We start from the raw sequence: 12,769 nt of genomic DNA on the forward strand, positions 1-12,769 counted from the left end.
TTGTTTAAACAAAATCAATCATTTTAATGTACTCAATAGGTAGAGTTTACTATTAAATATTTTCTTTTCCTCCCTTGCTTTAACAGACAGACCCAAGACATCAACTTGTCCTATGCATCACTATTATTTAATTGATAGTTTATGTAAATTGTAGCTGTATTTTAGATATTATTATTATTAATCTGAAAAAATGGGAATCAGAGGGAAAATGTTTAACTGGTTTATGGACCTCTTAAATGGAAAAACTATTCAAGTGATGGTTGGAGAAGAGCCATCAAATCAGTGCAGGGTTGAAAATGGGACGCCTCAGGGGAGAGTAGTTAGTCCAACCCTATTTTCAATAATGATTTATGATATATTTGAGAATTTCCCAGCTGATATGAGGAGGTCATTGTTAGCTGATGATGGAGCTCTGTGGAAATGGGGAAGAAATGTTGAGTATATAGCTAAGAAAATGCAAGAGGCAATCAGTCAAGTAAAAAAGTGTGGACTAAAATGGGGGTTTAAATTCTCAGTGGAAATATCCAAAGTAATTTTTCTTTGCGAGGAAATAACTGAAAGAATGTAACTTGAAAATGTATGGAAGTGTATTTCAAAGAGTTGAGAGTTTTCATTTCTTGGGGGTACATTTTGATCAGAGGTTAACTTCGAGAGAACATATCAGACAGGTGGTCAATAAGTGTAAAAAAGTAATAAACGTTATGAGATGCCTTGCTGGGCATTTTAACATCATGTGGGAAATTTGAGAGAACAGAAACATGCTGATAGAATATCTAAAGGCAATAGGACGGGCTGAGGGCAGAGATATTAGCATTTTAGAATGTACAGATTGTGAAAAATGGAGGAGAGGCATTTTTAATTTCTTCATTATGACTGGACTAGTCAAGAGGATATAAAATAACGGCATAACGAGAGAATGGAACCTGAAGGTGGCAGTAATGCAACATTCTGGATGCCAGCTGCCGTAAAACAACAAAAGAAGAAGAAGAAGAATGTATCGTTTTTCTCTTACCCGGATGTTACGCAGCTAGTGACGTCAGTATCAGGAAGTAGCAGAACAGACCTCTTGGCTCGTTCGTGCTCGGAAACTGGATCTCACTCACTGGCGGTTTTCTTTGTCGTCAACGATAAACACGTCCTGATTTGTGGACTGTCTGTTTTCTGTCCGAGCAAACAGCCTGGGTTTTACTTGGTATTCTCTGTTCGGGCTAGATGCGCTAACATCGTTTGTGTTAGCTCGCTGGCTAACGAGCCAGCTAACAGCTAGGGTTGTTTTGATTATTGATGTGAACATTAAGATTTCGTCGACGCTGTCTGTGCTCAGATGGTCAGAGCCAACTCACACACTGAACACCGTTTTCCACAGACACCAGTGGAATGAGACTATTGTTCGACTCTTAGGATCCACGAGGTAAAAGACAAAGTTCATGTAAATCGTCTGTGTCGCACCAGCTAGCTGAGAAGCTAACGTTAACGTCAAACGACAGTCGCCAGCTTTCTCTATCTCAGCTGGGGACCCTCTGCATCGTCGTGTACCCCGGACAGTGGTAGTCTAGTGAGCTTCAGGGGCTCTCTGTGAATCGGATCCAATGCGTGGCATGATGGGGACCCAGAGCAGTCCTGTCAAGAGTTACGATTATCTCCTGAAATTTCTTCTGGTGGGAGACAGTGATGTCGGAAAGGGAGAAATCTTGGAAAGTCTGCAAGACGGATCAGTAGAGTCTCCTTATGCCTACAGTAGTGGTGAGTTCATGTGTCTGCTTTAACTCAGTTGTTTGGAAACAAAAGAACGAGCAGGTGCAACATTACTGATCACTGTGTGTCATCGCAGGGATCGATTACAAGACCACCACAATCCTGCTGGATGGAAGGAGAGTGAAACTAGAGTTATGGTCAGTGTTATGTATATCAAGTCAGTAGTGGCTGGAGTGAAATAAACCTCATGACATGACGATGATCTACATATTTGCTTTGTGTGTGTGTTGAACAGGGACACCTCAGGACAGGGTAGATTCTGCACCATCTTCAGGTCGTACTCTCGTGGAGCACAGGTGAGGACCTGTCAATCAATCCTGTTTTTTTCCCCTGCATTGTGTAAACGTGTAAACATGTGTCAACATATTTGTTTGTTCATTCCACAGGGCATCCTGCTCGTGTATGACATCACCAACAACTGGTCGTTTGATGGCATTGACCGTTGGATTCGGGAAATTGATGAGGTAATCCGACCTATTGTAGACAAAGAAACATAGGAAACACATGTAGATGGGGACATATCCTGTGTCTGTGTGTTATTCCAGTCCTGAGCTCCACCATCTCTCTCCACATTGCATGTGTGTGTGTGTGTGTGGTTGTGTTCAGGGGTTAAAATGCATGTAAAAAATTAGTAAAAAGAATTTCCCCTTGAGGGATTAATAAAGTATCTCTTCTCTCTTCTTCTGAGAAAGGGCATTGTTTGTTTCTTGCACAGTCTGTGCACCTAACAGTTTGACATTCAGTCGAGCTTAGTATTTTAAAGGAATAGATAAAAATCTCATAACCATTTATTAAAACAGTATTGTTTATTTCCATCAGCATGCACCAGGTGTTCCCAGGATTCTGGTGGGAAACCGACTTCACTTGGCTTTCAAGCGACAGGTGCCAACAGAGCAGGCAAGAGCGTACGCAGAGAAGAACAGCATGACTTTCTTCGAGGTCAGTCCGCTCTGCAACTTCAACGTCATCGAATCCTTCACAGAACTTTCACGCATCGTGCTGATGAGGCACGGGATGGAGAAGTTTTGGAGACCCAACAGAGGTGAGCTGGTTAATCCTTTTTACTTACCAGTTGTGGAAGGTTTGGAAAAGTGAAAAAAGAGAGTATTACCTGTCACAAATGGCAAAAAAAATTGAGTTTGTTTTACTTGTCCCACACACTGAGTACATTCTCCCTAAAAGCACTTAAATTTTAAAGAACGCTGTCTTCATCAGGCAATGTGACAAAGAAGGTCCACACATATAACCCACCTAACTCATCCAAGGTGTGGATCTTTTTGAGACATTGAGATATTCACCACTTTAATTTCCTCTGCTGATCCAGAGTTTTGGATATGACCCGAATATGAGTCCTGAGAAAACTTTCTGGATTAAATGATAAAAACTCAAAATCATTGTGGATTCCTAGAAACTATGTGACTATAGATAAACCACAGTCACGGTCAACAGTCTCTATTACCACTGTTTATTTAGTGAAAGCCATTTAGTGGCACTGAATACCTGGACATTTTTCTGGACGGAGACAATACACAGAAGCTTATATTCATGGCCAACATTTGCTGTCTTCCAGGTGTGTACACGAGTAAATCAAAAGCAGTACTTTGCACTACGGTCACTAATACTAGTCAGTCTACTATAGTCATATTCCAAATTTATTCCTCATTAGTTTTAATATTTGAATGATATTCCATTTTTTTAATTGACATTTTAAATCAAATTTAGCCTATTATTACTGTTCACCATTTATACAGTTGTGCTCCTCACATGCCTAGAACAAGATACCACTTCTTTCTGAAGCACATTGTCTCTCACTCTCTCTCTCTCTCACTCTTTCTTTCTTTCTCTGTCTTTTTTTGGAACGAGGGAAAACAAAACAGCATTGTAAAGTAAACAAGCACAGGGCTGTCAAAGCACTGCAGTAGGGACGCTCCCTGTGCTCCCACAGCAGATCAGTGACGGAGCTTGAGCCACAGAGCCAACACATTTATCAAATAAATTAAAATACACATTTGAATAGTATTGATTTTTTTATTTTGATATTCAATCTATATTGGACTTCAGAAATGTGTTCCAACACCCCTACTTTGCACACAGTGGAGTTTTTACATATTTGTCAAAACTTAGTTATTTTAAGAGCTGTGAATCTAAAAATTCTTCTTCTGTATATCTTGCTATAAGACAAACAGTTGTGTTAATGTTAACAATTATAACTCTAAATGAGCATGCTTTACAAAATAAAGTTTAAATATTGACAACTTCAAGCAACCTCAACAAAAGTATATTTTTACAAAAATAACATCAATATTTAAAAAAAAAATGTATACTGTCCTGCAGTCTTCAGCCTCCAGGATCTGTGCTGCCGCTCGATCGTCTCCTGCACACCGGTGCACCTCATCGACAAGCTCCCCCTCCCTGTGGCCATCAAGTCCCACCTCAAGTCTTTCTCCATGGCCAACGGCATGAACGCGGTCATGATGCATGGACGCTCCTACTCAGTGGCCAACAGTGCAGCCTCAGGTAGCAGTGGCAGTGGCAGCAAAGCCAACAGTCTCAAACGCTCAAAGTCTTTCAGGCCTCCACAGAGTCCTCCAAAGAACTCGTCATCCTCCTCGAAGGGGAACTGTAAGATTTCATAGTGAAGAATCAGACCCACGGTTGCCTCCACAGGACCAGTGTTAAAGGTGTTGTTGCTCCGAGAGGTCACAAGGCCAGAGACGAGCACGGAGAGCTGCGAGCTGTCTTCACCAGAGACGGATGCCAGCTTTGAACTTACATTGACCTTTGGGAACTGACTTGGATAACTGGGTTGTTTTCTGTTTTCTACGCACTTGCCGGAGCCATCTTGTGGATGTCCATTTACTTGTACTCTTTACTGCAGAGGCTCACTGTGATCAAGCAGAACAAGATTTCCCTGGGACCAACAGATGTGAATTCAAGGATAATCACTCAACTGTCAACACTACAAATGAGTGGAGAGACTTTAGCTAGCTCTTTATGTGGAACAGGATTGATCGTGGTATTTAAAGTTGACTTGAAGTTGTAAATATTCTCAATGTGCTTTTGCTCTGTGTTTGGTGGTTGTTCTTGAGGAAGAGCTTCTCGCGCTTGTTTTGTCTAGAATGTTTTTCGAGCCTCGATGCTTTATGTACAACTTATTTGTGTCTTATCCCCTTAACCTGCCATAGAAAACTCATTTTACAACCTAAAGGAAGTTTTTACATAAAACTGGCTTAAAGTGAATGTCATGAGCATGCAGGGCTAGTTTCACAAGTTTGCAATTACAAGACCTAAGAGAAATTTATGAAAACATTCTTAGTCCAGTATGTGAATCTGTCCAGAAAAGCAGAGTCAAGTTGTCTTTTTTGCAAAAGCTCTTGTGGTGCCCGCTCAATTTCAGCCCAAATGAATTCCCTCTCCATCTCCATCAGTCATTGGTTTCGAACATCTGTTAACTCTCTCAGGCAATTTCTGCCCCTAAATCTAATATTCCTAGTTTTATCATTTGCCGTAAAGTATTTAACCCATTCACATTGTAATGAGTCTGAACCTGTCAACTCCTGTGGCAATGAAAAGATGGTTAATGAGGAAACCTTGTACAAAGTCAGATGTACAGCCTGTTTGCTCAGTGATTTTGCCTTAGTCTCCTTCAACAGTGTCTCGCCTCTGAACAAAAGAGTATAAACTCGTTGGTGTGAGGAACATTTTAATTTGATTTCTTTCTGAATATTTTATGCATATGCTACGTATTTATGAATGTAACACAATATACATCTACTTTTCTGTGGCCATGTGGTTGAGCTGTAAGAATCAGAGATGGAAAGTCACAAGGTTCATCTGATCCTTTTATATTTTTAATTGAACCCTTTTACTGCTTAAACTGTATTTCCCCAAACTTCTTAAAAAAAAAAAGAAAATCATGTAATCAAGAATTATAAACATAAAGATGTCAGAGGGGCCTCAAATACTTGGTTTTTAATCACAGCTAAAGATATTTTTTCTGTTTTAATAATTGAAGTATCTACACAAATATAGTTTTATTCAAATATACATTTGCAGTCTTCTTTCCACCTCTGATTAACGTGCTGTATTTTCACTTCAACATTCCCAGTGTCATGGCTGTATGAATGTAATAAGGTCAACGGGTGCATAGAACATGGGTGCATGTTTTCCTGCTGGCGCCTGTTTTTATGTGGTGTATATGGTGTCAGAGCAGTCCGGGGGGGTTGAACATTTAAAGCACTATATGATGTATCATGTGATGAGGATTGTTGCTGCCAGAGCTGTGTCTAAAAGTTTGGATGAGGGGTTGATTACAACTTTGAAACCAGTCACCCATTAAAAATAAAAGGTAAAAACTACATGATCTGCTTTGTGATGCTGTATTGAATTGATTTTTCATTTGAATATACATAAAGTGCATCGTGCGATTTCAGTTGTGGGAATATTTTTCTTGTTCCCTTTGTCCAGTTCGGGGTCGCGGGTGCCATAAACCCCGGGGATGATGTGGGGGTGCTGCTGTTGAATTGATTATAGCTGCTCTCTCGGTATTGGCCAGTTCTGGGGGGGGGGGACAACCGGCACATCGCCGCGGCGCATGAATGCAGCGCGGTCAAAAGTCACGCAGAGGTTGCGGGGGGTCACATCCAATGAAAAGACGCGGGGAGGGGGAGATCTGCTCGGAGGCGCGACGGGACAAAGATGAGTCGCACGCTATTGAAAATGCGTCGCTTTACGTCTTCCCACCTGACCGCGGCATGTCTGAGCTCCGTGTGAACGCGGGACGGCGGTAAACTGAGCCACGTCTAGACGAGCAGGACGTAAACAACTTGTTTTGCAAGACGCGCTGCGACACGCCTAGTGTTTGGTTTTCACGCCCTCCTCCGCGCGCTGTAAAAAAAAAAAAAAAAAGATAGCTTTCCTCCACAATTTAATGTTGCGCGCAAGGAATCCAGGACTTGCGCTGCGTAAAACATCCAGGACGCATCTGAAGTTATGACCGAGGATGGAGACATAAGCAGCAGCGACAGCAGCTCTCAGGGAGAGAACAGCACATTACCTTATTTATGAATGGCACCTCCATAAATTCTGTCTGGACGCGTTTAACGTTGGATTTCTCACCGGAATGTTTTGGCTCCGTGCGCACGGTTGTTGGGACAGCTTGCCACCGCGGCCCCACGCCTCCTTTGATGTTTTTACAATGTTTGTCCAGTTGCTTAGCGCACGGTGCTGCTTCATAAAAGTTTCAGACACCGGACGACCGTGGGGGCGGTCAGAGGGGGCTGCCCTTTCCACCTCCATTCACACCCTGAAAGGCTGATGTTGCGTCTTTCTCTCACATTGTGCTGCTCCGCTCGCGTCTTCTTGCTGGATTTTGGGGGGATTCGTCCTGAATGAGATTCTGTGTATTGTTGCGAGAGTTTTGTTTTGAATGTGAAGGCGGATATTTCACGCAGCCCAGTTACCTTTTTATACTTAACCCAGGATTTATACTTTGTTCTTTAAATGTCCAGCGCATGGGAACTCGTTCTGATCGTAAGGAATGGATCAACCCTCCTGTCTTGCTTAATTTTTACGCACAAAACGGATGGCCACATTTGAAAACCGTCAATAGTCCTCTTCCTTTTTTGAAGACCTAAAGGAGGTATGGAATTACTGGGTGCGAGACTCATGCAAAAGGGCAAAGATGTATAAAATTCCTCTGCAGCTTCTGGAGGATAGACGTCCAAAGGAAACGCATTGTCATAATGCACACAACTCAAACAGCCGAGGATTAGGATGGATTTGTGCGTATTTGTTGATGCTCCTGCTTTGCGAACTACCCGACCTCTCTTTGTGCGCAAGTGTGGCAGAAGCCAAAGTTGAACATGAGGGACTTTGTCCCAACAAGCTGAACTCTAATCTCTGGGTTGATGCGCAAAGCACCTGCGAGAGGGAATGCAATGTGGATGAGGTGACAGTGTTTTAAGAATAATAGTTTGATTCCGACGATTTTGTGTATTTGTATATTATAATGAACTCAGAAGTTGTGTTTTTCCCATTGTGTGTGCAGGACTGTGCTGACTTTGAGAAATGCTGCACCAATGTATGTGGCCTCTACAGCTGTGTGTCTGCCCGTTTCTCTGATGGCACCTCTGCTCAGCCAGATGGACAGGGTGGAGGAGAAGGAGGTGATAACCAAAACTCTACCGCAACCTGTGAGGGCTTTATCTGCAGCCAGCAAGGAGCAACTTGTGACATTTGGGATGGGCAGCCCATCTGCAAGTGCCAGGACCGGTGTGAGAAAGAGCCCAATTTCACCTGTGCGTCAGATGGACTCACCTACTTCAACCGCTGCTACATGGATGCAGAGGCCTGTGTCCGCGGGGTGACTCTGACTGTGGTCGCCTGCCGTTTCTACCTAGCCGGGCCCCACAGCAGTCCTCCGCCTCAGGACACCACTGTTAATCCCACCCCTACATCCTCCCAGGAGGACCCTCTGCCCCCCACTCTGTACTCCAACCCTCACCATCAATCCATTTATGTCGGAGGCACAGTCAGCTTCCACTGCGACGTCACCGGAGTCCCCAAACCTGATGTAACATGGGAGAAACAGAGTGATCGACGAGAACGGCTGGTCATGAGGCCTGACCAGATGTACGGCAACGTGGTTATCACCAACATCGGACAGCTAGTCATTTACAACGCCCAGGTGTGGGACACAGGTATCTACACCTGCATCGCACGGAATTCGGCAGGAGTTCTTCGTGCAAACTTCCCTCTCTCTGTCATTCGCCAAGGTGATGATGATTTCTTTGAGGATCCTGAGATGCCCATGGGGAGACCATTCTCACCAGCAGACTGTCTGGCTGAAGTAGATCTGAGGGTGTGCAGTGGTGAGCGGCACGTGGACTGGTATTATGATAGCAAGCTGGGCTCCTGTATGGCATTCAGCAACGGTGGGTGTGACGACAGCCGCAACCGCTTTGAGACCTACGAGGAGTGCAAGGCCTCCTGTCAGAGAGAGGGGATGGGCATCTGCTCCCTACCTGCCGTTCAGGGCCCCTGCAAATCTTGGGAGGCACGTTGGGCCTGGAATTCGGTCATGAAACAGTGCCAAGCCTTCGCCTATGGCGGCTGCCATGGGAATGCCAACAACTTCCGCACCAAAAAGGAGTGTGAAGCGAACTGCCCACAACCAAAAAGGAAACCTTGTAAGACCTGTCGGGTGAAGGGGAAAATGGTGCCCAGCTTATGCCGCAGTGACTTTGCCATCGTAGGCCGGCTGACAGAGCTGGTGGAGGATCTGGACTCTGGGTTAGCCCGCTTCAGCTTGGATGAGGTCCTGAGAGACGAAAAAATGGGATTGACTTTCTTCAACACCAAACACCTTGAGGTGACGATCGCCAAGATAGACTGGAGCTGTCCCTGCCCAAACATCACTATGGAGGAAAACCCACTGCTGGTGATGGGGGTGGTGCAGGACGGCATCGCCATCATCCAATCAGACAGCTACGTCAGAGCCATAACTGAACGCAGACTCAAGAAGCTACGTGAGGTTTTGGGCAAAAAGACCTGCGGGTCATCGTAGAAGTCCACAGACGTGGCCTTGTTTATCCACAGAGTGTCTGTGGTTTACTTTTAGCACTCAAGATAAACATTTTCCCTTTAAATCAAAGGCAAAAATATGTTTATTACTGTATGTTAATGTAGGTTTGAGAGATCAACACAGGTTGTACAACATTCCAGATGTGTTTGAGATGTGTTGTGCGTCAATTTATATAAATGGTCCCTTTTAAAATGAGTTTTAATACAGATGTTTTGTTTTCATGTTTTTTCTGTTTGTGTTTTACAAAAATGACTTGCTTGCGATGCTAAAAATAGACTCCTACAACATATTACCTCTATATTTAGTTTTTCTATTATTGTATTTTGTTTATTTTGTAATGGACCTTTTTATTTAGTCATTTACATGTGTGTTTTTATATAGATTCTCTTGTGTTGATGTGTAACACAGTCAAGATCTGATTACATCTCTTTGCAAAGCACTTCTGCTAACGTAGTCAGTTATACCAACTGAACTAAGGTATTAAAAAATAATAGGTGGCTGTCTAAAGTTAAATGTAGTACACAACCAACATGTCTGTGAGCCTTAATAATTTTATTTCGAGTGTGCAATATAGTGTGCCATTGGTTAGAGGGTGACCGTGCAGATCAAATAATGTCCATGTGTATTAGAATATAGGGAAACATGATTCATTTACAGTTTCTGGAAACGTGGGAAATGTATCTGAGCTTCAAGTGTAAGTTAAGGCGCTTTGATCATTCCAGGAAATGAACGACGGGACACTTCACACCAAACTCTCCTTCCTGAACAGAAGACACTTGTTGTTTGCTGGCATGTCCACCTGGGAGAGAACAAACATACATCACACATTAGTAAACTAATGATCCCATCTGCATTGTTTATTTTCTCTTTTTTGTGTCTTAAATACTCACTATTTTCTCCAGGAACAAACCACTTCTTTGTGCTAAAGAGCTCAGCAGGGAGATATCTCTAAGCCCCCACTTTGGATTCCTACAAAATAATAATAAAAAAAGTTGTAATCATCCCACACTCACGTTTGCATTAGTTGAGTTACGTAGAGCTCCTTTACCTCTGCCGTAGGCTGTAGTCAAAGTCCACGTTGCTTTGTGGGGTGATCTGACCGTTCACTGCATAGGGCTGAAGATACAGCAACAACAAATATGTCATGTTACATACAGTATACTGTTACACTCTTATGTTTACTTTTGATAGCTGTAATGAGGTAAGTGCAAAATAAAATGTTTCCACTCACCCCATATGTAAATAGAATACCTTGTGGCTTCAAAAGTTCTCCGGCCCCTTTGAATAAACCCTGGAAGAAGATAGTATTGTCTTCAGTCCTCTAAAACATCACATACGGTGGGAGCTGAACTACTGGAGCTTTAGTTTTCTTGGTCTCCTTAATAGAGTGAAAGACCTGAGGCAGATGTTATGAATGGGCAATGCTTAATTATCTGAGGAGTCATGAGACAAAATGGTCGTCGTGTACACACAGACAAAATCTTAAAGCAACAATATGTCAATTTTCAATATATGAAATATTTTCTCTTACAACTGTATGGTTGATTTTACAAGTAATAAAATTGACTTTTGGTGCTGCAGCTTTTCTTGGTATGATATGACCAACAGGTGACTGATGTCAGCTAATATAAAGTAGATGGTGACATTTATGAATCAGTTTTTTCTGACTTAGTTTCTCTTCAAGTCATCATTTTTCCCTCCGCCAAGGAGACTATGTTTTCACCCCTGTCTGTTTGTTCATTGGTTGGTGTGTTTGTTAAAATGAAAGATTACTCTAACACCACAGCAGGGATTTCCACAAAACTTGGTGGAGGGAAAGATCCCAATACATTTGAATCTGAATCTTGCAGGAATTATTTTAAATTTTCTTATACATTGAGAGACATTTTCACACTTTTCTAGGAGAATAATTCAGGGATCTTGATGTAAAAAAGTCTGTATTATTAAGGGTATGTATTTTTATGAGTGTGATTGAATTTAAGGGGACTGTTGGGTATTGACGGGGGTATACACTCCGAGTGCCATTCTAGATTATAACACACAAGTTTGTTAAACCATGTTTAAAATATGCATAATTATGTATTTACCTACAGTTTATCTCAGGGCCCTTACTGATATTGCTTTGTTGCCCAGCCCCAAGCAACTGTGCAATCAGCCAAGACCGGTAGCTGCATGTATGTACATAAATACAACATCTTCATGAAAGTCCTACCTCTGTGCATGACATAGGGGAAATGTGGATCATGTTGATGTTGACCACCAGATCGAGGCTCTCAGGCTGGATCCCTCCCCAGGTCTGATGGGGCAGAGAAGCATCCAGGTGGATGGCAGGCTTCACATTGTTCAGCTGGTAGTGAGCTCTGTACGCTTCTATACTGAGAATGGAAACAAAGACATGATTGTTAATGCACTTACCAGCACAGTCCAGCTGCATGTGTCTATTATTAGTCATATTCAACATGCAGTTATCCTCCTGTGAGCTGTATCTACCTGAGTTCAATGGATAACATGACGTTTATTACGCAGGAATTTCACGACGTGATGATTGGGAACAGTAGAAACACACAGTTTCATACAGTGACACAGAAAACGTGTACCTGTCTATGGACTGGTGGTCGTACTCTGAGGGCTGCCACGTGATGTTCCGCAGGGCCTGAGCGAAGTGTGTGACATGCTGTCCGGTACCGGAGGACACCTCCAGGGCCTGCAGGGCTCTGCCGGTGCCCACGCTCTCCCGGAGCACCGCCAGGATGGGCTCCTTGTTCCTCTCCGCAGCGGCGGCGCTTAGCATCGTGCCTAGCCCGGAGGACAGCTGTCGAGTGAACCGGTACAGTTTGTGTGGAGCACCGGAGCACAGACTGGTCCCGATGAGTCCAGACTGAGACAACACAAAACAATGCACTTTCGGATTGACTCACGTGACCCCATTCGCAGCCAATAGGGAGAGTGGGCTGGCGCAAGTGCACTTCCGGCATAAAATACAACAAATACAACTTTATTAACCCAGAAGGTAATTAAAACAATAATATATATAAAAAAAACACAGATATGCGCTGACAAATATCCAGTACAGTACAACACAAAACAGGAGCTATATACACATATATTATAAACTAGAATTACTGCACTGCAATTGTATGACTCCTCCAACAATCTCTTTTTATACTTCCACTTTTAGAAGAGCTCAGTGTAACCTTTACCTTTGACAACTAAACATAATCACTTTATCTTTGAGTCAAAGTGACAACTGAACTAAAGTTGAAGAAATTCCCTCCAGCAGACTCACATTCAAGAAGCCACCGTGACCTTTGACCAAGGAAATCGAGTCAGTTTATCAGTAAGTCCAAGTGATTTGTACCAGATGTAATGAAATTCCTAACATGTCACATTCACAGTGACATGAGGCCACTCTGATCTTGACCTTTGACC

The 12,769-nt window shown here is 43.0% G+C and overlaps 3 protein-coding genes across 3 annotated transcripts; 2 read left to right on the forward strand and 1 right to left on the reverse strand.

Annotated features, from left to right (window-relative positions):
* The first annotated feature begins 952 nt into the window (after nt 1–952).
* LOC109627696 (ras-related protein Rab-40C-like) lies at nt 953–6,113 on the forward strand. Its single transcript, XM_020084437.2, has 6 exons — nt 953–1,743; nt 1,832–1,892; nt 1,991–2,051; nt 2,142–2,219; nt 2,575–2,797; nt 4,090–6,113. The coding sequence occupies exons 1-6, from the start codon at nt 1,590–1,592 to the stop codon at nt 4,389–4,391; spliced, it is 879 nt and encodes a 292-aa protein (XP_019939996.1). The 5' UTR covers nt 953–1,589; the 3' UTR covers nt 4,392–6,113.
* Nucleotides 6,114–7,301: 1,188 nt separating this feature from the next.
* wfikkn1 (WAP, follistatin/kazal, immunoglobulin, kunitz and netrin domain containing 1) lies at nt 7,302–9,463 on the forward strand. Its single transcript, XM_020084509.2, has 2 exons — nt 7,302–7,705; nt 7,805–9,463. The coding sequence occupies exons 1-2, from the start codon at nt 7,439–7,441 to the stop codon at nt 9,320–9,322; spliced, it is 1,785 nt and encodes a 594-aa protein (XP_019940068.2). The 5' UTR covers nt 7,302–7,438; the 3' UTR covers nt 9,323–9,463.
* A 412-nt stretch (nt 9,464–9,875) lies between these two features.
* Nucleotides 9,876–12,280, reverse strand: mettl26 (methyltransferase like 26). Its single transcript, XM_020084510.2, has 6 exons — nt 11,938–12,280; nt 11,553–11,715; nt 10,572–10,631; nt 10,389–10,456; nt 10,231–10,309; nt 9,876–10,139 (listed from the first exon to the last, which is right to left on the reverse strand). The coding sequence occupies exons 1-6, from the start codon at nt 12,129–12,131 to the stop codon at nt 10,083–10,085; spliced, it is 621 nt and encodes a 206-aa protein (XP_019940069.1). The 5' UTR covers nt 12,132–12,280; the 3' UTR covers nt 9,876–10,082.
* Nucleotides 12,281–12,769: the final 489 nt, after the last annotated feature.

The sequence above is a fragment of the Paralichthys olivaceus genome, chromosome 8, assembly GCF_024713975.1.
Source record: "Paralichthys olivaceus isolate ysfri-2021 chromosome 8, ASM2471397v2, whole genome shotgun sequence".
NCBI classification, from domain to species: domain Eukaryota; kingdom Metazoa; phylum Chordata; class Actinopteri; order Pleuronectiformes; family Paralichthyidae; genus Paralichthys; species Paralichthys olivaceus.